The 24,148-nt window shown below is 32.8% G+C and overlaps 3 protein-coding genes and 3 long non-coding RNA genes across 7 annotated transcripts; 3 read left to right on the forward strand and 3 right to left on the reverse strand.

The window, feature by feature from the left end:
* Window positions 1–1,810: 1,810 nt before the first annotated feature.
* Window positions 1,811–3,020, reverse strand: LOC139430513 (uncharacterized). Its single transcript, XR_011640930.1, has 2 exons — window positions 2,147–3,020; window positions 1,811–2,075 (listed from the first exon to the last, which is right to left on the reverse strand). It is a non-coding gene; the product is annotated as an uncharacterized lncRNA (long non-coding RNA).
* Window positions 3,021–3,380: 360 nt separating this feature from the next.
* On the forward strand, window positions 3,381–5,712 carry LOC139430869 (uncharacterized). The gene is made up of 2 exons (XM_071198296.1): window positions 3,381–3,935; window positions 5,659–5,712. The coding sequence occupies exons 1-2, from the start codon at window positions 3,381–3,383 to the stop codon at window positions 5,710–5,712; spliced, it is 609 nt and encodes a 202-aa protein (XP_071054397.1).
* Window positions 5,713–14,939: 9,227 nt separating this feature from the next.
* LOC139430514 (uncharacterized) lies at window positions 14,940–17,248 on the forward strand. 2 transcript variants are annotated; one of them, XR_011640932.1, is made up of 3 exons: window positions 14,940–15,410; window positions 15,468–15,654; window positions 15,781–17,248. It is a non-coding gene; the product is annotated as an uncharacterized lncRNA (long non-coding RNA). The 2 variants fall into 2 exon arrangements; XR_011640931.1 differs by having other exon boundaries at window positions 14,955–15,349.
* Window positions 17,105–17,694, reverse strand: LOC111420387 (defensin-A-like). Its single transcript, XM_023053363.2, has 2 exons — window positions 17,528–17,694; window positions 17,105–17,449 (listed from the first exon to the last, which is right to left on the reverse strand). Exons 1-2 carry the CDS (start codon window positions 17,616–17,618, stop codon window positions 17,295–17,297), a joined length of 246 nt encoding a protein of 81 aa, XP_022909131.1. The 5' UTR covers window positions 17,619–17,694; the 3' UTR covers window positions 17,105–17,294.
* Window positions 17,695–22,233: 4,539 nt separating this feature from the next.
* On the reverse strand, window positions 22,234–22,666 carry LOC111422965 (holotricin-1-like). Its single transcript, XM_023056219.2, has 2 exons — window positions 22,524–22,666; window positions 22,234–22,444 (listed from the first exon to the last, which is right to left on the reverse strand). Exons 1-2 carry the CDS (start codon window positions 22,612–22,614, stop codon window positions 22,290–22,292), a joined length of 246 nt encoding a protein of 81 aa, XP_022911987.2. The 5' UTR covers window positions 22,615–22,666; the 3' UTR covers window positions 22,234–22,289.
* Window positions 22,667–23,017: 351 nt separating this feature from the next.
* On the forward strand, window positions 23,018–23,566 carry LOC111422966 (uncharacterized). The gene is made up of 2 exons (XR_002707399.2): window positions 23,018–23,264; window positions 23,327–23,566. It is a non-coding gene; the product is annotated as an uncharacterized lncRNA (long non-coding RNA).
* Window positions 23,567–24,148: the final 582 nt, after the last annotated feature.

A 24,148-nucleotide genomic window follows, 5' to 3' on the forward strand; every position in this document is an offset into this window, starting at 1 on the left:
CTCGAAGAGTTTTCCAATTACGGGGAGCAGTGAGATGGGACGATAGTTGGCTGGATCAGATAGAGAAGAATCCTTGTTGGGAATACAAGTTATAATTGACGTCTTCCAGTCGCGCGGGAAATGCTGAGTCGCAAGGCAAAAGTTAATTATTTTTCTGATAAAGCCATGGATGTTAAGATCTAGACTTCTCAGCAGTTTCCTTGTGATGTTTTCATAACCGGGAGCGGTATCTTTTCCCTGTCCAAGAAGAGTAAAATATTCGTCTTCCAACATGAGAGCATCTTCGGGTGTCTCGAACGGTGTCAAAAATGCGGATTCGTACCAATTATCTATAATGTTTTTATTGTGGGGACAAAACGAAACATCCTCGGTAAAGGTGAATACACCTTCCAGGTAGTCAGCGTGTATGTTGACAATCTCTTCAGGGTTGGAGTGCACACCGCCATCGGTAGGATCAATGAGCTCCTCCGTTCCAGGTGTCTTTTGGTATCTTGATAGTTTTCGAATTTCGTGCCAATATATTGCCACATTATTGCGATATTTGAATAAAAATGAAATTAATAAGAAAGTTGATAAGATATGTTAACTTATTTGGATCCAAGATACAAAATGAACTTTTTTGATGCTGATTTAACTAACGAAGCAACTCTAAAAAGAGGATCCTTTAATTAATAATTGGCGATATTTCCACAAGGATCCTTCAAGAAATTAATTTTATAGCAAATTTTGAAAATTATAGATTAAAATTGTAACATCGAAAATTTTATCAAAACTTCAAATATTGTTTTCTCAAAAACTAAAAGCTATTTTTCAAAACGGGTTGGGGTTCATTGGAAAGAGGATACTTTTATTAACACTTTGGGAAATTTTCATATTAATATTCCAAGAACTAGATTTTATACGAATTTTTAAAACTTAATCGTCGAAAATTGCAAAATTCGAAAAAATATCGATTATTTCAAAAATTTATTTCTCAAAAACTAACAGCAATTTTTCAAAACGGCTTGTTGCATTAAAAAGGGGATACTTTAATTAATAATTGGTGATATTTCCACAAGGATCCTACAAGAAATTAAATTTATAGCGAATTTTGAAAGTTATTGTTGAAAAGTGCAACATCGAAAATTTTATCAAAACTTCAAATATTGTTTTCTCAAAAACTAAAAGCTATTTTTCAAAATAGGTTGGTTCATTGGAAAGAGGACACTTTTATTAACATTTTGGGAAATTTTCATACTCATATTCAAAGAACTCGATTTTATACGAATTTTTAAAACTTAATCGGCGAAAATTGCGAAAGTCGAAAAAATTGTCGATCACTTCAAAAATTTATTTCTCAAAAACTAAAAGCGATTTTTCAAAATGGCTTTTTGGATTAAAAAGAGGATACTTTAATTAATAATCGAAAGTGATAACGACGACAGTTCTGTTAGTAATGAATGTGCTGATGAATTACAAGCGAAGAGAAGAAAACTAGACGAAACTACAGCAAGAGATTTTATATATCGTATTGGGATTGTTGCTAATGACAAACTTGATATAAATAAAGTTGTATTCAATGAAAAAAGTCCTATTGGGGTTGAACTTGATTATTATCTGCAATATCCAAAATCTAAAAGAGATACTAATTCCTGAATGGTGGAGTACTAAGTAATAGGTTTTTAATATCCTTTTGTAATTTGGTAACTATCCGGTATCCGGCCGGATTTTAAAAATGGCCGGATAGGCCACATACCGGATATCCGTTCCACCACTAATTTACATTATTGATTGATATCTAAAATATTATTTAAATCAATTAAATACGACAGCATTTTAACAATTTTTTAATAATTAAATCAAACACATTTAAGTGAATACATAGTTTTAAAACGAAAGATTAAATTTTAATACATCTTAAAGTAATTTTTTTCGTAGAAAAAATGTTTATCCAATTATGGTTCGTCTCGTTGTAGTCGATCCAGGACAAGATAAGCAGACGCAATTTCCTTTAAGACACGCCCCACCACATTTACAATAAAATGGGCAAGCGGAACATTGGAAACTTTGAGCAGCTCGTCTATCTCTTAAAATAACTGTAACGAAATTATTTAATAAAATCATAATTCTCTCTCAATACAATGTTAATATAGAAAATAACACTTACTTTCATCTGCTAGTGGCGATGGCATCACACTAACCACCCCCAATAAAACGATCAAAGCAAAAACAACGATTTTAGATTGCATCATTCTGAGTTTTGCGTTTGGACTGGCTTCGTAGTTCGATTCTACTGCTTTTATACTGGTTCTTCAGAGAAACAGGATTAAAAAAAAAGATAAAACACGTTTGTTTGCATTTTGAAATATCCTTCTTAATTATGCGGGTTTGGCTGACAAAAACTTGTAGTGGGAATAACTATATTTAAAAGTCTATTGACACTGATTAAAAATTCATGTTATCTGTATTATGGATGCAGAGTACACACTTTTGAATAAACAGAACGTCACGTTCTGTGATTCGTTTATTATCGTTATTTTTATGTAATTATTTATAAATTTAAGGTTAACACGTAGAAAACATTAATCTTTGTTCAACGTAATTACTTCTAGAAATCAACTAGAAAAATTTTTCTCTTGTATTTACCGTAATAAAATTCTTGCGTAATATTTTTCTTTTGTTGTCGGTTAAATATATTTCATTATCTATTTATTTTAATATCCATGTGATGTTTTTCGCGAAGTGTTTTCTTTACATATTAAAGAAGGAATTCCATGATCACAGTCATAACATTAAAATTATTTTAAATTGTATGGAAAGTTGCTAATTTAATTTTATTTAATTCGTCTGAAACGGTCTTCAGCTTCTCTCAATATTGTTTGTAGAGTTAAACTAAAATTAGAACTAACACTAGAAACTTTCGGGTTTTGCCATGCGTCTTTTAATAAAAGGTTTGACGTTTCGGATGACATGTTGCAACCTTCTTCAGAAGCTGGTTCGAAGTGACGAGATCAAAAAATCGGTGACTATATATAAGTCGGAAAAACTAATTAATAATAAGTTAATGCTAATTACAAGCTAATTAATAACTAATTGCGTCGCGTCCGGTGTGAGGCGGGAAGAGGTCTTCGTGTTCACCACCATCTTCCATGTTCTGCTAAGCTCCCAACCATCCTCTCTGTTGACGTTATTTTTATGTCGGTGGATCTCTATGGCTTCTCTTGTCAGTCTTTGGTAGTATCTGTTGTCCACCTGTAGAAACAATCGTCATTAACAGATCGAATGTCCCACTAACGAAAGACGAAACCTCTGTGCTCGCCAAAGGATTGAACTACGCAATCGCCCCGAAGAAAGTCCCAAAGGAGGAAATCATCTGCGAAGTGGAAGCAGCTGTTCGAGGGATGCCTGCACTGAAAACCGAAGAGATCCGACAAGAAGTTGCGAGAGTATTGAAGTCAGCAAAACCACCAAAATCCAACTTGACGGTTGGTGAAAAGAAAGCACTCCGATCTATAAAAGAAAAATCAGAAATCGTCGTGTTACCAGCAGACAAGGGGAATGCCACCGTTGTTATGGACAGGAAAGAATACGACGACAAAATGATGAACCTACTAGACCCAGCCACCTACAGGAAGATCAAGAAGGACCCCACAGACAAAATCGTAAGGAAAATGAAGCAACTGATAAAATCCACAGGAATTCCAGCAGAACAGCAGAAAGGTTTGTTTGTGCAGGCGCCGGTACCACCAAGAATCTACGGACTACCGAAGATTCACAAACCAGACGTACCCCTCCGCCCTATCGTCAGCGCCATCAACTCCCCAACATACCAGCTGGCCAAACATCTTCCAAAGATTCTGTCTCCCTTTACAGGTAACACGGAATCGTATGTCAGGGATTCTACACATTTTGTGGAATCGGTAAAAGGTGTAAAGCTGGATGCTGGTGATATGTTGGTAAGTTTCGATGTGGAATCCCTTTTTACTAGGGTACCAGTTAAGGATGCTGTAGAGGGTCTTCGCCGAAAACTCATTCCGGAGGGTTTACCAGAATACGTGCCAGATCTGGTGGAGTATTGCTTATCGTCGACGTATTTCAGCTGGAAAGGAGAATTTTACGAGCAGTTCGAAGGGGCAGCCATGGGATCTCCACTATCGCCAGTTATAGCTAATTTCTACGTGGAATTATTCGAAGAGGACGCTTTGAAGAAGAGCCAAAACTATGTCTCCGATATATGGATGACACGTTTGTGATATGGCAACATGGTCAAAAACGGCTCCAAGAGTTCTTGGATCACTTGGACTCTCAACATCCAATGATTAAGTTCACCATGGAAACAGAAACTGCCAAAAAACTACCTTTCCTAGATATGTTGGTAACCAGGACGACAAATGGAGATATAGAACTTGGTGTATACCGAAAGAAGACCCATACCAACAGGTATTTACAGGCATGTTCACATCATCATCCCCAACAGAAGAGGTCCGTGATCCGTACATTATTTCAACGAGCAGCGAGACTATATGAAGGGGAGAACTTGAAGAAGGAGCAACACTTTCTACGAGGCGTGCTGCAGAAGAATGGAGGATACACTTCGAGGGATATCAACCAGGCCATCAAGCAGCGAAAGCAGAAAGAGGACACGGTAAGTACAAAACCACTTGGATTTATCTGTCTTCCCTATGTTTCAGGTGTAACGGAACGAATTGCTAGGCACCTCAAGAAGAACGACATTGTAGTGCGGTACTTCACGGTCAGCAAAATTCGGAACACACTCCCGATAGCCAAGGACAAACTAACTCCATTAAAAGGAACAGGAGTCTATCGACTATCGTGTAGTTGTGGGAAGGTTTATGTTGGCAAACTGGACGCAACGTCGAGTGCCGCATCAAGGAGCATGAGAGGGATGTAAGGCTGAAGAAGATACAGCAGTCGGCGGTTGCGGAACATTGCCATGCAGAGGGGCACCGAATAAACTTCGAACAAACAAAGGTGCTGGCTAGGGACAACAGATACTACCAAAGACTGACAAGAGAAGCCATAGAGATCCACCGACATAAAAATAACGTCAACAGAGAGGATGGCTGGGAGCTTAGCAGAACATGGAAGATGGTGGTGAACACGAAGACCTCTTCCCGCCTCACACCGGACGCGACGCAATTAGTTATTAATTAGCTTGTAATTAGCGTTAACTGATTATTAATTAGTTTTTCCGACATATATATAGTCACCGATTTTTTGATCTCACTTCGAACCAGTTTCTGAAGAAGGTTGCAACATAATAATAATAAACTGCCTTTATTTCCAGAGTAAAGAGAACAAACAATAATAATAGTAACTATAGTTACTATAATGCAAAATAAAGATAATCAAAAAAGAAAAAAAAAACAATATTTAAAAAGAAAAATAACTTAAATACAAAACAGGTGGAAATCTTAAGGCGAAGTTCAGAATGCGACCATAATATGGCCCGCTTTTGCTCTTCCACTTAACCTTAAAAATAATTGCACTTTTATTCAATCGTAGTACATGCCTACTCCTAAAAACTAAAACTATTAATTGATTCTGCATTATAATCTTCATTTCACTTATAATCTATCTTATATATGAGCTAATAAAATAAAAAATAATATAATGAAATAAAACAAAAACAAATTATTCCACTTGCATTAAAATTAGATTGATCTACTACAAAGTAAACAAGAAGTCACTGTCGCTCAAATAAATGCCTAAACAATAACGTTCTGAAAGCACCCTCCGTTTTGGCCCTAATGGTGACGGGGATAGAATTATACAGCTTATAGGCACAGTAGCTAAACGCACGACAAAACAGAGCTGTACTATGAGCAGGCGGATTAACAACATTTTTATTTCTAATATTTATACTGTGTAGATCCCCTCTAAACTGAATCTTTTTACTCAAATAATTAGGCGAGCCAGTTGTGACAACCTTGTGATACAGCACTGAAGCCTGTAGAGTATAACGATTGTGAATATTCAGCCAAGTTAACTCTTTAAGCTTATGAGAGATTCTTTCAAATTTTTTAATTCTCAATATATATCTCATACAAGCGTTCTGCACTCTTTGCACTCTCAATCTATCCATGGAATCCAAACATGGATAGTAGACAGGAATACAATAATTAAGCAAAGACAGTACAAAACATTCACAAAGCACCTTTTTCATTTTTAAATTAAAAATATCTTTGAAAGAATAGAGTAATTTTAATTTCAAAAAACAAACACTTAATGTTTTAGTAATGTGCTGTTTGTACCTAAAGGCATTATCAACAACTAGCCCAAGATTCCTTGCCTGATCAACAATAGGTATATTGCAACCGTTCAACCTAAGAATCAGATTAGCTTTCAATTTCTCGACTTCCACATTTCTGCCAAACAGAATAACTACACTTTTATCAGGGTTTAATATCAAGGCGTGATTCTTTGCAAATTCACTGACATTCGCTAAGTCCTTATTAATTTTCCATGCTGCCCCCTCATGTTCACGAAACGGAAAATTGTAGTATAGCTGAGTGTCGTCAGCATACATATGAATTTTACAATAATTGACAGCTTTTGGAAGCATAGATGTGTATAAACAAAACAGCAAAGGACCTAACACCGACCCCTGCGGTACTCCACGCTTCAGCTTCAATGGTTCAGAAATTAAGCCATTGACCTGTACACATTGGCATCTGTCTATTAAATACGTCTTAATCAACCTTATAAATTTCTCCCCGCCTCCAATATAGTGAAGCATCGACAGCACAATATCATGGTCAATAACATCGAACGCTTTGCTAAAATCCAACAACACTAAAGCGGTGCACTCTTTACTGTCTTTGGCCTTTAATATATCGTCAGTGACATTTACGTCCAGGCACAAATCCCGATTGACAGTCTGGTAATATATCATTTAAAATAATAAAGTTTTTAAATTGGTAGGAAATAACTTTTTCCAGTACTTTGCTCAAGGTAGGAAGAATAGAAATCGGTCGCAGGTGCTTAAAGTCAGTAGGTTTTTCGATTTTCGGTATTGGAATGACCACAGCAGACTTCCACTGCGAGGGAAAATGTGACTCAATTATGCAGCTGTTTATGAGATGTGTGATATATGGAAGGGCATAAGGAACTATTAATTCAATCATCTGCGCAGATATGCCATCAGAGCCAATAGACATGTCATCCGAAACGTCAAACCTTTTATTAAAATACGCACGGCAAAACCCGAAAGTTTCTAGTGTTAGTTCTAGTTTTAGTTCTAATTTTAGTTTAATTCACACCGGCCGTGAAAGCCTTCGTACTTATATTATTTGTAGAGGTTTCTCGGAGATGCTCTTAATTTCGTTCTAACCATCTAGTCGTTTCCCAAGCTTGTTTCGTCCCATCGTACTACATGCCTAAAATACTAGATAATTCTACGTTGAGAATCGTTGAGAATCGACGAGTTTGTTCTTCTTGCTGCCCAAGGAATTCACAACTTCCGTTTCGAGTACTACATCTCAAAAGCATCAATTTTGTGTCCGTTGAAGTACTTCCTGAATGCTAGGTTCTCTTGGAACTACCTACTTTGGTACGTTCGATGACCCTTGGTACCTTGGACCTACTTTAGAAAAGAAAATTAAGAATATTAATTAAATTGTTTACATAACATTTTATTTGCGTTTTTAATAAATAAATTATTTTTTTATTATTTACGTCGAGTACATATTGCGACCCACAAAAGGTTATCGCTCCACTTTCAAGAGGGAATCCCGTCGTTTGTAATTCCCCTTTCCAATAACAAAAACAACACGTACACATCGTTCGTTGGCTTGAATTTTAAAATTACACCAGTGAACTAAAACGGACGAAAAGAAAATGAAAGAGATTGTTTATGTTTTCACAACAAACGCCAGAAAATCGTTTACACAAGCTGAGCTCGAGTTTTATTGATTCAAGATAACCACTTTTATTCTTTCGCATAAATTAACTGTACTTACTTAGAAGCGTCGTTTTAAAAGTTTTCAGCGAGTTTAAAATGTTAAACGTACAAGTGTGAGTACATGAAGTTGAAATTGAAAATAAAATTAAACTTGTTTTATCTTATTAATTATGTTAATGTCTTTTCTTCTTCGTTGAAAATTTTGCGTTTCAATAAAATTACTTGTGTAGCACAGAAGTTGACTTTGAAGTAAAGACTTTCAAAGTTAAAGTAAAGTTTCTTATTAGTCGAAACCACTTAACAAAGATAACAATCACCGTAAGGAGGCACTCGCGTCTTGTTAGGATGGCTGAAACCTTTTAAACCTAAAAGAAAACATCGGTAACTTGTTGGGACTTGGAAAAGGTCAGTTCTTCATTAAATATACAACAAGGAAAAACAGGACGCAAGGGGAAAAGCTAATGTAGGAACCATTAGCATTTTTAAACCCAAAAAACAGTTAAAGCTAACGTATTTTTAAAATGTGATAGTATTTAATTTTTATTTTTTACAAGTACATAATCCATTAGTGCAAGCTCCACCTTTTCTACCTAAAGCAAGGCAATGAGTAGCGCATATCGAATGATTACGATCGCACGTTAATCTTTTTTGTCTTATAATTCCTTCTATAATCAGAAAAAAATTATCATTGTTAATAAAAATCGGGAAATTTTATTTCAAAAAAACTTACGTTCTTTGTTTTCTGCTTCTGGTATTGATTTACTTAAAACTATATTTATAGACAAAGCAATAATTAAGGCAATTGCTAGATATTTCGACATTTTTGATCGTTAATGAAAAGTTTCTAAAACTTATGATGATTAGATGTGGATGTGATATTCTGATAAAATGTTGGGATTTGCGGAGTATTTATACAAAAATCAAACGTCATGTTGCATAAATTATAAAATAAAAACTCGAGAGCCGGGATTCACTTAAACATTTTAATCGATTACTACAAGGTTATTATCTTCGTATCTATAGGTGTCCCAAATTCGTTGTCCGCATCAGAAATTAAAAGAGATAGAAAAAAAAGTAGCTTACATGTCATGATCTCGTTTTTCGAGAAACTGCTAATGCCGAAAACTTCGAACAGCTATCATCTTTTGTTTTGATGATTGACAGGCAAAAACAAAACTGACCTATCCTAACATTTCTGCACGGTATAATTAGGATTCGTAATGTGTATGATAACGTATTGTATTATTTTATTTTGTTCGATTTAAATTAATTATATAAACCAAATTTTTTACAAATAAATCACACAGAAAACATATAACAATTGAAGACCTTACGGCAACAACGGTACAAGCCACATTTTTAAAAAAAGTGAGTTATTTAATTTTTTTATATCAGTAGGCTATGACTTTTACTTAAAAAACAAAAACTTCCGATAAAAAAACGTTGACAGGTTCGTAAATAGAGAAAATCGTTTTTACATTAAACTTAAAATACAGTTTTTTTAATGTAAAAAGGGTACAAGCCGTATTTAGCGTTATTAAATTAAATTATGGCGGCGTCAAACAGTTTTCCGACTCAAAAAAAAACGTTTCACAACGAAAACCCAGAAAGTGATAGTGACTTAGACCTTGGGTCTGACGATAGTGCAAATGAAACTTCTTCAGACGAATATAGACAGGTAAGTTTTAAAATATGTGGCTTATTCCCTTCTTCAGTTAAATTAATGTGACTTATTTTATTTTATTTTTTTTTATATTTAAATTACGATGTTATATTTTCATAATGCAAAAATGTTACATTTTCCTATTCTTTGGTTCAAAATGCTTTAAAAATTATACAGGGTGATTCTCTACCGATGCGACAAACTTCGGCAGATGATTCTCTGGCGAAAATTAATGTCAGTTTCTATTATGAACCATATGCGCCTTCGGCACCCCTGAGGAGCTATGCCCTTCTAATTTGGTTTTAATTTTTTGCTCGGAAACCATAAGTACCTTAGGAATGAAATTTGGGGTAGAAGTTCAGCTCCTAATAGGCCACGTTTTGAGCCATTTTTAGCTTTTAATCTTGCCCTCAAGTTACCAAACTTGACTACCACCTTCACTTAACTTCGGCGGTTGTAGTTACGTTTGGTAACTTGAGGACCAGATCAAAAGCAGAAAATGGGTCAAAACGCGGCCTACTAGAAGCTGAACTGGTACAAAAAAATCATTCTTAGATGCTTATGGTTTCCGAGAAAAAATAAAAACCAAATTTTCTTTGGGGGACCGTAGGTCCTCAGAGGAGCAGAAGGCGCTTATGGTTCATAATAAAAACTGGCCTTAATTTTCGACAGAGAATCATCTGCTGAAGTTTGTCGCATCGATAGAGAATCACCCTATAGATACATAATATATTAGTAATAATTTTAAGAATAATAATTTAGTAATAATATTGTGACTTATGCCTTTATGCCTTCGAAAATATCTGAAACTACTTAGTACTATTTTTAGGAAAATGGTTTTACTAATCTTGAAGGTCCGCGTTCTTTAAATAAAAGAATTTCTTTTCACACGCCACCTAAAGCTATTCCTTCAAGAAAGCGCAAGGCAAACTTTGCAAGGCAGGTTAGAAATAAAAGAAAGATTAAACGAAATTTGGGTCACAAATATGTGAATAAACGACAAAAGCAAGTAGCTGAACGAGAACTTGAACCTTCGTGCGACTGTCGCCGAAAATGTCGAAATGCTTTAGAAGGAAAAGAGATGCACATTTTCAACACTTTTTGCGAAAAAAAGGTTATACCCTAAGAAAACAAAAAAAGAAGTATCGTCACGCAAAGTTACTATACAATACTTTGTAAAAGTTAATGGCGTTGATGTCAAGGTGTGCAAGCAAGAATTTCTTGCAGTGCATGGCTTACAAAAATCAAAAAAAAGAATTCAGCTTTTTTGTATGAACAAATTAGCAAAGGAGCTACTACCCCAAAAAGTGACCAACGTGGTAAACACCAGAACAGGGCAAATAAGATTAGTGATGCTGATCGTGATAATGTGAAGACACACATCAATTCAATTCCTAAATACACCAGTCACTTATCCATTTCTGCTCTGTACCATGATTATTACCTTGAATGGTGTGAAGACAAAGGTTTACATGCCGTAAAAGAAAGTTACTACAGAAACGTGTTTTGTAATGAGTTCAATATTGGATTCAAACTCCCTAAAACCGACACTTGCAAAACATGTGACTTTCTCAACATACAAATAAAACACGCTTTGAGTAAAGGCGAATTAGCAGACACCTTTAAGACTGAACTTGAACTACATCATTGTAGGGCAGAAGAGCTACAAACAAGTCTCAAAGAAGAAATAGAAAAAGCTAAAAACACACGAGATACCCTCGTCTTAAGTTTCGATTTACAGCAGGCTCTACCAGTACCAAATTTAACGGTTGGACCTGCTTTTTATCTAAGAAAAGCGTGGACTTACAAGTTAGGAATACATGACTGTATAGAGGATAGAGGATATATGTACATGTGGCCTGAAAATGTAGCCAAGCGAGGCAGCGATGAAATTGCTAGCATTTTATACAAACATTTTAAGAAAAATTGCAATGATCAGTATACAAAGCTTATTGTATATAGCGATAATTGCGCAGGTCAAAATAAAAATTGGACCATTGTTTGTTTATGGCAACAACTAATACGAGAAAATTTTTTTAAGAGCATAGAGCACAGATTTTTAGTAGTCGGTCACACGCATCTTCCATCTGATCGTGATTTTGTAGTTATAGAAAAATACAAGCGCAACTATTTAAAACACGTATATTGTCCTGAGGACTGGTACCAAGCTGTTTTAAAAGCAAAAAGGAAGAATCCTTTCAATGTTATTATACTTGAACAAGAAGACATTTTATCTTTTAAAGACCTACAGATGAAAATAACAAAAAAAACTGCGGCTGATAATAAGGATAAGCTGAATTTCAGTAAAATCTGTGCTTTTAAATTTGTACAAGACAATCCAAATATAATGTTCTTTAAACACATTTGGAACGAAGAATATAAAACAGTAAATATAGGTAAAAGAGGTATAAGAAAATCTGTAAATATGTTAATAAAAGATTTAAAAAAAAAATATGATGCTCCCATTCAATTAAACCAAAAGAAACTATCCAATCTTTTCGCACTTCTAAAGTATATACCTCCGATTTATCAAAATTTTTATAGGGAGATTGGTGTTGGTGAAAATAATAATGTGTATAGTGCACCGACTATAGATGATGACATAGAACATTTAGACAACTTCAGCGACATTGACGACGAAAACTAAAATAAAATTCATCTTAATTTATTAGAAAATTTAATAATGTTTATTGTGTGTTATTTTTTGTTTTTTTGTTTGTTGTGACACATTTAATTCATGAAAATTAAATGTGTTTTTGTTCTTATCTAGTTATTTTTATTTCAAATTTTCACTTATTTCAGACTCTTTAGTGTGCTATTATGAATTTGATGTCTTAGGTAATAGCTACTGGACTACCTTCTCGACTTATCATTTTTGAATACATTTTCGTGTAATAAGGGTCTAAGCCACACTATTTTGACATAAATTAAATTTTGTCATTGAAAGCGCTGTTTTTCAAAAAAAATCTTCAGTTTTCATCGAAGAGAAATAAGCAAGTTTCAAATAGTAAATGTTATAGAATTTTTATCTTACTTCTTATTATTTCACGATTTAATTACAAATTAATAATAATAATAATAATAATAATAATCGCCTTTATTCTCCAATAAAATAATACAAATAATACAATTAAACCATATGTTAATGTAATACAACTTATCAAAAAACTAAATACTTAATCATTGGAGAACCTCAAGGTGCAGTTCAGATGAGTGCCAATGACACTCCCTGTTCTTACACTGAACCTTGCAAATTAAGAAGATTAAAGAAAAAAAAAAGAAAGAAATTAAGATGAAGAATGAACAGAAACTAAAAGTAACAGTAAAAATAATGGCCTAAAACTATTACTAAACCTACTTAAGCCTAATTAATTCCGCAAGAAAAGGAAAAAAAAAAAGAAAAAAAAAAATTCCGTATTAATTCCATATCATTCACAACTCAATTCACAAGGACTCATTGCAAGGGAAGTCCACGCCATAAAGTAACTTAAATTATTGCTCATTGAAGAGCAAGAGGAAAACAGCACGTCTGAACGCCACTACACCCTTAGTTTTAATTTCTACCGGCAGGTTATTATATTTAAAGTAAATGTTATAGCTAAAAGATCTCTCAAACAAAGCTGTCCTATGGGCTGGAGGAGCTATCAAGTTTCTATTTCTAATGTTAATAGAGTGAATATCACCCCTAAACCTCACCTTCTTGAATAGATAACACGGTTCTCCTGTCCGCAATAACCGATGGAAGAGAATCAGGGAGCTCAGAATACAACGATTTTTCATGTTGAGCCAGTTCAAAACCACTAATTTATGTGAGATTCTATCAAATTTTCGAATGCCAAATATATACCTCATACAAGCGTTCTGAACCCCCTGAACCCTGCGCACACACACCGAATCCAAACAAGGACCATAGACAGGCGAGCAATAATTGAACAAAGACAACACCATACTCTCACACAGCACAGTCTTAAGCTTCACACTGAAAATGGAGGCAAAAGGGTAAAGCAGCTTCAGATTACAAAAAGCAGCTCCAATTTTTTTCGAAATATGAGCGCGATACCTAAAACTGTTATCGATAATAAGTCCCAAATTCCTCGCTGACGAAGTAACCGGTATGCGCGATCCACCAATGGTTATATACAGCGATAGGGTCAACAATTCGACTTTTTTGCCGCTCCCAAAAAGTATCACTAAGCTTTTATCAGGATTCAATTTCAAGGAGTGCATTCGAGCACAACAAAATAAACTTTCGAGATCATTATTGATCTTAACTAAAGCATCATCCAACTCTTCCAGTTCAAAACTTAAGTATAACTGCGTATCGTCCGCATACATATGAATATTACAGAAATTTATAGATTTCGGTAAGAACGCGGTATAAATACAAAATAATAACGGCCCCAAAATAGAGCCCTGCGGCACACCCCTCTCCAGCAGCAAGGGTGCAGATATACAATTCGGTAATTTAACTGACTGTAGACGATTTTCTAAGTATGAACATATAAATTTCACAAACGAAACATCACAGCCAATATGGTGTAAAATAGATAATAAAATATCGTGATGGACCGTATCAAAAGCTTTACTAAAATCAAGAAGTACAAGTGCAGTACATTTATTGATATCTTTAGCACAGATTATATCATCAGTTATCTTCAACAAAGCAGTAGAACAGCTGCGGCCTGACACAAACCCAGATTGACAATCAGGAAGAATGTTATTTACATTAAGGTACTGCCTTAGCTGAAAATTAACGATTTTCTCCAGCACCTTGCTGATGGTCGGCAATATACTGATGGGACGCAGATCTTTGTACTCAGTTGGCGAATTTATTTTGGGTAAGGGGAGCACTAGCGCCGATTTCCAAGCATTAGGAAAGTAGTTTGCTCGAATGCACTCATTTACAATATGTGTGATGTGGCGCAGAAGCTGCGGAACAACCAACTTTAACATATTTATACTGATACCGTCCGCGCCAGAAGACTTACTCTTAATTTCCGTTAGTAATCGCATGATCGTATCCTCATCCACACCAGTTAATCGAAAGGAAGGATTCAGGTTATTTGCAGAATTCTGATAGAAATCTATCATGTCTGAGGGATCATAAGTAGGCTGAGGAACATCATTCACAAAGGCCTGATTTATTAAATCAGCGTCTGCTAGATGAGCAGGAACCTCTTTGATCTTATTGGGAACAACATTGAGTCTTTTAAGCGTTTTCCATAGAGCACTTAAAATTAAAATTAAAATGTTGATTTTCTCAAAAAGTTAGTTGTGTGGCATGTACCGTTGTTGCTCTAACGTCTTCAATTATTTAATTGGATAACAACGAACAAAAATACATTTTTTTTGTTAAATTAAAGAACATGAATCTCAGGAACAAAAAAAAAATAAAACGCAAGTTCATGGAGATATCTATAACTAAATTTTTAAATTTACGAACTAAATATAAAATAGAGCATAAAGAAATCTGTGCAAGAAAGAGGTAACTCCTTTATAAGAATGTTGAAATTGACAAAGCTTATACGCGTTAATTTATAAGGGTCTTTTAAGATTGATTTTTTTTTATTTTAATCGTGAGGGTTATAAAAATTAAAGAGTTCGATAAAAGGAAATTATGTTCACTTAACTTGTTTCCGGAGGTGTGACATGTCAGTTAAAAATGGTTGGTTGACCTTGGTCTTGCGGGATGGATATTCTTCGGTGTTAGAAGTTTAGGATTCTCGGGAAATTTAGTTCTCGGGTCCTTCGGGAACAGGATGGAACATTGGACTCGATCTCAGGTATGGTTTCGATTTCTTCGAAGATAATTTAGAAACACTTGTTTACTTTTACTAGATAAAAGTAAATTGAGTTGTCAAAAAAAAATTCTAAGTTCAAACTTAGGTTAGCAATTTTTAGGTTAAATTGACGTAGATTCGACAACGCTTCGCTCTAACCAAAATTGAACTCTCTCGGTGTTAAATTTGCGCGGCCTTATATACCCTTTTTGGACAAAGGCTTCTTGGATATCCGAATTTGATCGCCTCAGTTTGAATCTGGGCTCTCTGATTGGTTGATAAAATGGCGGGAATTATAAATTACACAGGTTAGCCAAAATGATTAAATTTTTTAAAGAAAATAACTATCAACTTTGAAAATATTCGAAATTATTAATAAACTTTAAATTTGATTAAGATTTTGTAATTTTGTAGCTAATTTTTCGTTCTTTTAGATAATCGCGCTTTCGGGTGTCAAATTCCTTCGAGAAATTCGTAATTTGATGTTAAAGTTTGGAAAGAAAAAAAATGGAATTTAAATATATAAAATGATTCAGAAATGGATGAAATTGCGGCCTAAGGGCTAAATCGACACGATCTATCGATCTCGCATGGTTTTAGAATCGAAAATCGTCTGAAGAGTCGCCAAAATCAGTACCTGTCAAAATGTAAATGTCAAGGTCAAAATTTGAAGGTCATAGACTTCAATGAATTACCTTTTTCTTGCACATCGTCCTAATTTTTCTTAAAACTAAACGAAAATCATAACAAAACTAATTACTTATAGTCTAATCCAATATAGTAAATTTCTTAAATTTAATTAGTCTTTTTTCTGTTTCTTCGGAAACAGGGATTTTATTACAATATCTTCACGCTATAATTGCGGTTTCTTCACAGTATAATTAGGGTTCAAAAGAAAACCGACTTTCCTTCACGCTATAATTGGGGTTTAAAAGAAAACCGACATTCCTTTACGCTATAATTGGGATTCAAAACAAAACTAACCTATCCTAACATTCCTTCACGCTATAATTGGAGTTTCTTCACGCTATAATTGGGGTTTAAAAGAAAACCGACATTCCTTCACGCTATAATTAGGATTTCAAAACAAAACTAACCTATCCTAACATTCCTTCACGCTATAATTGGAGTTTCTTCACGCTATAATTTGGGTTTAAAAGAAAACCGACATTCCTTCACGCTGTAATTGGGGTTCAAAAGAAAACCGACATTCCTTCACGCTGTAATTAGGGTTTCAAAACAAAACTGACCTATCCTAACATTCCTTCACGCTTTAATTGGAGTTTCAGAAGAAAACTACCTGTCTTAACATTCCTTCACGCTATAATTAGGATTTGAATGCAAAACTGACCTATCCTAACATTCCTTCACGCTCTAATTGGGGTACAAAAGATAACCGACCTAACCTAATATTGCCCAATATTTTTATCTGAGTTGAATGACATTTGTAAACAAAACTAACCTAGCTCAACTTTTCTTTTCTGGAAGTCATTGCTCATTTTTTTAAATCTTACCATGTACAATACATTCTTTGATATCATGACATGCAGCTACTTTTTTTATATCTCTTTTAGTTTCGAAGATAGCCCATGTGGTCAACGAATTTGGGACTCCCTGTACAATATAATTACACTTGCTGGTTTTACGATATTTTCAATTTTGGCTTCTAGGGGAAAAACAAAAGACGATAGCGCTTTGAGGTTTTCGACATTGGAATTTATTTAAAAAAAGAGATCGAGACATGTAAGCTACTTTTTTTCTAACTCTAAATAGTTTCCGAGATAGCCTATTCGAACATCGAATTTGAACCACCCTGTACACTACACAAAAATTTTTTAATTGTAAGAAGTATTTATTGTTAATTTATTGTAATTACTGCTTTAAATAAAATCGTATTAATTATTTTTAATTTTTTATTATATAAAGTATTCAAATAAAAATTTTAATTCTAATTTCTACAAACGCATACTCCATTATTACAATATCCACCCTTTCTGCCCAATGAAAGACAATGAGCCGCACAAGCAGAATGGTTAAGAGCAACTCCTCCAGCCTCAAAACTTAAAAGATCACATGTTACCCTCTTTTGCCTGACAATTTCACCTATAACCACAGAAAGAATTATCGTCATAAATAAAATTTATAAACATTACAATAACTTTAGAGATAAAAAAAAAATACCTTGTTGTTCCTCCGGTTCTGGAAGTGGGTTGGTCAAAACCATGTTTAAACATAAAGCAACGATTAAAGCAATAGCTAAATATTTTGCCATGATTATCAAGAGAATGTAGATTTGAGACTACTCGTTTGGTGTTGCTTACAGGAGGAGATGGTGTTGTATGGCAAAACAAGAAATTGTTTGGTGTATTTATACGAAAAGAATGACCGCCAAACTTCTTGTAAGTATACGTGATAATGAACAGCAAAAAATTATTTTGGCTGGGATTCACATTGAAACTGGGAAGTCCTATCTTATCAAAACGGATTTACCAGAGAACCGATTTTGGCAATTTTTTATTGTGTGTACACAGCTAATAATAACTGCCTTGTTTGTATGTTTACACCACTAATTGGATAATTAAACTCCGCTAGATGGCAGTACACATTAGTGTAGCTTCGTTAACAAATTGAGTTTTATTAATCAAATTAATTATTAAAATAATCGATACAATTTCATTAATGAATATACAATATGAATATGTTAAAATTAAGCTCTAAATTAGATTTTTATTAAATTAGATTAAACTATTTCTTTTTTTTTTTTAAACTATAAACATTAAAAAATTATTCCAATTTTATTTTGAATCGATTTATATCTTGAATCAAAGTTAAAATGATCTATTTTATGATTGGATTATAAAATATAAAGCTACATAAGAAAAATTCTTGAAAAAAAAGCTGTAAATTTAGGTTGTGTTGGAACATATCAAGAAATACAAAGATTGTAACTAAAATTTAATAAAAAGATCCTGTCTCTATTTATGGGAGTTAAACAATGTTTTATATCTTAAATTAAAGAAAACCGACTTTCCTTCACGCTATAATTGGGATTCAAAAGAAAACCGACAATACTGACCTATCCTAACATATCTTCATGCTATAATTGCGGTTTCTTCACGGTATAATTAGGGTTCAAAAGAAAACCGACATTCCTTCACGCTATAATTGGGGTTCAAAAGAAAACCGACATTCCTTCATGCTATAATTAGGGTTTGAAAACAAAACTAACCTATCCTAACACTCCTTCACGCTTTAACTTGGGTTTCTTCACGCTTTAATTGGGATTTCTTCATGCTATAATTGGGATACAAAAGAAAACCGGCAGTCCTTCACGCTATAATTGGGGTTCAAAAGAAAATCGACATTCCTTCACGCTATAATTATGGTTTCAAAACAAAACTGACCTATCCCAACATTCCTTCACGCTTTAATTGGGGTTTCTTCACGCTGTAATTGTGGTTCAAAAGAAAACTGACCTATCCTAACATTGCTCAATATTTTTGTCAGAGTTGATTGAGATTTGTAAACATAACTAAAACAGCTCAACTTTTCTTTTCTGGAAGTCATTGCCCATTTTTTTTAAATCTTACCACGTTAAAACACATTTTTTGATATCATGACATTGTCAGCTACTTTTATATCTCTTCTAGTTTCGAAGATAGCATATGCGGAAAACAAATTTAGGACACCTGTAGATTATACAAGATTTTTTTAATTCTAAGAAGTATTTATTGTTAATTTATTATAATTACTGCTTTAACCCTTTGTGTCCCAAGAAGTCAAACATTTTGAAACTTTGTGACAGAATCAGACAGAATTAAAACGCTATCAAAATACACTCAGTAATCCCCGTATTTTCGCATAGTCTAAGTGTCAAAAAAGATGCTATTTCAAAAATTCCTGGAAACCGTGTTTATTGAAATTAAGAAATAAAACTTATTTTAAATTGAAACTTGAAGCTTTCTGTTTAAATCGATGTATAACAATCGATGGGTTGAATTAAAAAAATATTGAGAAAAAGAATATTGAGTTAAAACTAACATTTTCATATAACCTAAAAGTGTCAAAAAAGATGCTAATTTAAAAATTCCTGGAAGCCGTATTTATTGAAATTAAAGAATGAGACTTATTCTAAATTAAAGCTCAAAGCTTTCTTTTTAAAATGATGTATAATAATTGTTAGGTTAGATTGGAAAAATATTGACAAAAAACATGTTGAAACAAAACTTACATTTTCGTATAACCTAAGAGTGCCAAAAAAGATGCTAATTTAAAAATTCCTGGAAGCCGTATTTATTGAAATTAAGGAATGAGACTTATTCTATATTAAAGCTCAAAGCTTTCTCTTTAAAATTATGTATAATAATTGTTAGGTTGGATTGGAAAAATATTAAAAAAAACATGTTGAAACAAAACTAACATTTTCGTATAACCTAAAAGTGCCAAAAAAGATGCTAATTTAAAAATTCCTGGAAGCCGTATTTATTGAAATTAAGGAATGAAACTTATTTTAAATTAAAGCTCAAAGCTTTCTCTTGAAAATGATGTATAATAATTGTTGGGTTGGATTGGAAAAATATAGAGAAAAAAATGTTGAAACAAAACTTACATTTTCGAATAACCTAAAAATGTTAAAAAGATGCTAATTTAAAAATTCCTGTAAGCCGTATTTATTGAAATTAAGGAATGAAACTTATTTTAAATTAAAGCTCAAAGCTTTCTCTTTAAAGCGATGTATAATAATTGTTGGGTTGGATTGGAAAAATATAGAGAAAAAAAAAGTTGAAATAAAACTTATATTTTCGTATAACCTAAGAGTGTCAAAAAAGATGCTATTTTAAAAATTCCTGGAAGCCGTATTTATTGAAGTTAAGGAATGAAACTTATTTTAAATTAAAGCTCAAAGTTTTCTCTTTAACATGATGTATAATAATTGTTGGGTTGGATTGGAAAAATATTAAGAAAAAAAAAGTTGAAACAACACTTACATTTAAATGAGTCAAAAAAGATGCTAATTTAAAAATTCTTAGAAACCATGTTTATAGAAATTAAGGAATGAGACTTATTTTCAATTTAAGCTCAATGTTTTCTTTTTAAAATGATCTGTAATAATCACACCTAATAATCATTTATCAAAGAAATATCTTCTTGAACAACAAAATTCAACAGCACCACTTTTCACTAAACTTCTAACCTCACATCTGGATGAATAAGTTTAAAGTGTACCTAAAAATCCTACAGTGCGGATTGCGACGTTTTTTATACAGATTATTTCTTGTATACACTTGTATAGTAGAAAGTACAGACAGCTCTAAAAGCACCGAATAGATAACTACAGTTTAAAATGAGTGTTTAAAATTACCGGTACTTTAAAGTACCGTCAAGACAAAAAGGGTTAAATAAAATCGTATTTAGTATTTGTAATTTTCTATTGTACAAAATATTCAAATACAAATTTTAATTCTAAGCTCTGCAAACGCATACTCCATTATTACAATATCCACCCGTTTTGCCAAATAAAAGACAATGAGCCGCACAAACAGAATGCTGAAAAGCAACTCCTCCAGCCTCAAAACTTGAAAGATTACATATTACCCTCTTTTGCCTGACAATTTCACCTATAACCACAAAAGATCTTATAAACATTACAATAATTTTAGAGATAAAAATAATTACCTGGTTGTCCCTCCGGTTCTGGAACTGTGTTGCTCAAAACCATGTTTAAACATAAAGCAGCAATGAAAGCAATAGCTAAATATTTTGCCATGATTATCAAGGGAATGTAGATTTGAGACTACTCGTTTGGTGTTGCTTAGAGGACGAGATGGTGTTATGTGGCAAAACATACTATCTTATCATAATATGTGACCTTCCCGGCATTGTACATTTTGGAATGTGTAATATATGTAAGGTGGAATCTCGACGACTTTGTTACTCATGACACTTTACGTGAATGAAAAAAGTCAGTGCCATTTTAAATTTCTTGGAGTAAAATTCTATAACAAAATACCGAACGACATTGCTCGATTTCATGATTGAATTATAAAATGTAAAGCTACATAAGAAAAATTCTTGAAAAAAAGTTGTAAATATAGATTATGTTGAAACATATCAAAAAATACAAAAATTTCAAAATCATATTCTGTTTGTATTTATGGGAGTTAAACGGTGCTTTATATCTTAAATTAAAGCTAAAAGACTCTATTTTGTGATGAACTACAAAAATTATGGGGTTTGACAACAAGAATTACAAGAAAAATGATTCTAAACAAAAAAACATTTTATTTAAACATGTAACAAATAACTTATTTCTGTTTAATTATTTTTATGTCCTTGCATAGGGTAGCGAATATTGTCATTAGAAAGTAGATGTGGAAAACAACCTCGTTTTTGTCTAATTAAAACTACCTCAAAGTGCAAAATTGGTATATAAATTTAAATATTAAGAGTAATTATAACCTTTTTGAGTGTTATGATCTTGTATTGGAGAAGATAAAGGTATTGCTAAATTCATGGATACTATTAAGATGAAAATCTTAGATTTCTCTATTTTATAAATAGCAGTTTGATATCAAGGGATACCTGAGGTGGATTTTTATTGCAGATTCTATGTTATGTTTATGTTTTAATTCAAAAGAAATTGCCGCAAATACAAACGTTTGGGAATCACTGAAATTACAAAAAGATACAAAAAATCGTATAAAATATTGCATACCTCGCAATAATAACAATGTTCGATCATAAACTTTGGTTTTACAATCTTTTAAAAGGCATTTAACATTGTATTCGTATAATGCTTGGAATACATGTTTGGAATTAATACACTGGAATAAACAATTATTTATGATTTAACTTCTCATTTTAAAGGTTGTAATAAAACTGTCAAATTTAATTTGGTTAAATTCTTTATTGTGTTAAAATTGAATCAAACGCAATCTTATTTTTAATTTCTACAAACGCAAACTCCATTAGAACAAGATCCACCTTTCTTACGTAAAACAAGACAATGAGCAGCACAAGCAGAATGATTAATTGCGATTCCTTTAGCTTCAATACTTAAAAGATCACATGTTACCCTTTTCTGTCTGATAATTCCTTCTGTAAATACAAAGAAACAAACATATTAAATCTATCTTAAAAATAATGCTAATTGTAGTAATTAAAAAAGAATTATCACCTTCTTGATCTTCAGGTTCTGGAATTGGGTTAGTCAAAACCATGTTTAAGCACAAAGCAACGATTAATGCGATAGCCAAATATTTTGCCATTTTTTTAAATGTAGTGTTGAGACTTCCTTTGTAGGTAGAACAGGATTAGATGTTGATCTGACAAGAAGAGATCCGCGTGGAGTATATATACTCAAGTCAGAGACCGGGTTTGTGCATACTAATAAATAGAAACAAAGAGATTGGCGCACGGGGATTCACTCTTGAACTGGGAAGCCCAGTCTTATCAATAGAAATTCTCTTGAAACACTATTATGGTATACCATTGACTTGTATTTAATTATTTTTGTGTACACAGTGTTTTTTAATAGATGTTATTCAACGCCAATTTCAAGGATCTATTAAGTGATTCGCAATAAATGAACGATCATGACCATAATTATGACCACAAAATATACCTACATATTATATAAATTAAATGATTGATTTAAATTCAATCTTTAAGGATTAATTAAAAGTTTTAATTTTTAATTTAATGAAATATTCTTCTAGAACATTTTCTAAGAATGTGTTTACGTCAATGGAGTGGATATATAAACCGGTATAATTTGTAAACAAATATAGAACTGCTCCAATTCTTGTTAGAATAAGAACAACCATGAAATTAAACTTTATTCTTATTTTCGTGTTGTTAGCCGTAACCCTAACAATGGCTTTCGATCAATCTCAACAGTCCCAATTAAGAAACGAAGGTGAGAAGTGTTATTTTTAATTTGCTTAACGGTATGTATAAAAAAATCTTTTTAAATTTTAGCTACAAGAATTAAAAGAAGCACCCCAAGATATTGTTGGTCTTGCAACGAACGTTGTTCTGTTTTAAAAAAAGTTGCAATTTGCGATGAAGTCGTGGGGACATGTAAATGTGTAGAGAAGCCATAATTACCGATGCGCCGTAAGCAAAATAAGTTAATTAACAAGTTTCTAATTATTGCTTATGTATTAATATTTATGATAATTGTTAGCGCTTTATAATAAATATGAACAAACACTATAAGGACTTTAATTTTAGTTGATTATTATTTTATTTATTTATTTTTTATTTCATAAAAATGTGTTTATGGGAGTTAAGCGATTATTTATATCTTAAATAAAAGCTAAAAGACTCTATTTTGTGATAAATTATAAAAATTATGGGGTTTGATAACAAGAATTACCAAAAAATGATTCTAAACAAAAAATATTTTATTTAATATGTAACAAATAAATTATTTTTATGTCTTCTTCTGCTTGCAAACACAAATTCCTCTTTGACAGGACCCACCTTTTTTTCCATGTATTTTGCAGTGCATAGAGCAGCGAAGATTGTCATTAGAAAATAGATGTGGAAAACAACTTCGTTTTTGTCTAATTAAAACTATATCAAAGAAAAAAATTAGTAAATAAATTGAAATATTAATAGTAATTATTACCTTTTTGAGTGTTATGATCTTGTATTGGAGAAGATAAAGAGATTGCTAAATTTATGGCTATTATTAAAATGAAAATCGTAGATTTTTCCATTTTATAAATTTCTTTAAATGCAAAACGTTATCTGCGTTTTTAAACGTTACTTATCGAATACAACTTCTGAATGACT

Source organism: Onthophagus taurus, chromosome 7 (genome assembly GCF_036711975.1).
Source record: "Onthophagus taurus isolate NC chromosome 7, IU_Otau_3.0, whole genome shotgun sequence".
NCBI lineage: Eukaryota > Metazoa > Arthropoda > Insecta > Coleoptera > Scarabaeidae > Onthophagus > Onthophagus taurus.

What these genes read in the sequence shown, in the direction of transcription:
- LOC139430869 (XM_071198296.1), top strand. Translation starts at nt 3,381, where the DNA reads ATGCCTGCACTGAAAACCGAAGAGATCCGACAAGAAGTTGCGAGAGTA. An exon ending in TGGATGCTGGTGATATGTTG is followed by an intron (nt 3,936 to 5,658) that starts GTAAGTTTCGAT and finishes CATTAAAATTAG; the next exon opens with ATTGATCTACTACAAAGTAA.
- LOC111420387 (XM_023053363.2), bottom strand. Translation starts at nt 17,618, where the DNA reads ATGGCAAAATATTTAGCTATTGCTTTAATCGTTGCTTTATGTTTAAAC. An exon ending in AGAACCGGAGGAACAACAAG is followed by an intron (nt 17,450 to 17,527) that starts GTATTTTTTTTT and finishes CTGTGGTTATAG; the next exon opens with GTGAAATTGTCAGGCAAAAG.
- LOC111422965 (XM_023056219.2), bottom strand. Translation starts at nt 22,614, where the DNA reads ATGGCAAAATATTTGGCTATCGCATTAATCGTTGCTTTGTGCTTAAAC. An exon ending in AGAACCTGAAGATCAAGAAG is followed by an intron (nt 22,445 to 22,523) that starts GTGATAATTCTT and finishes TTGTATTTACAG; the next exon opens with AAGGAATTATCAGACAGAAA.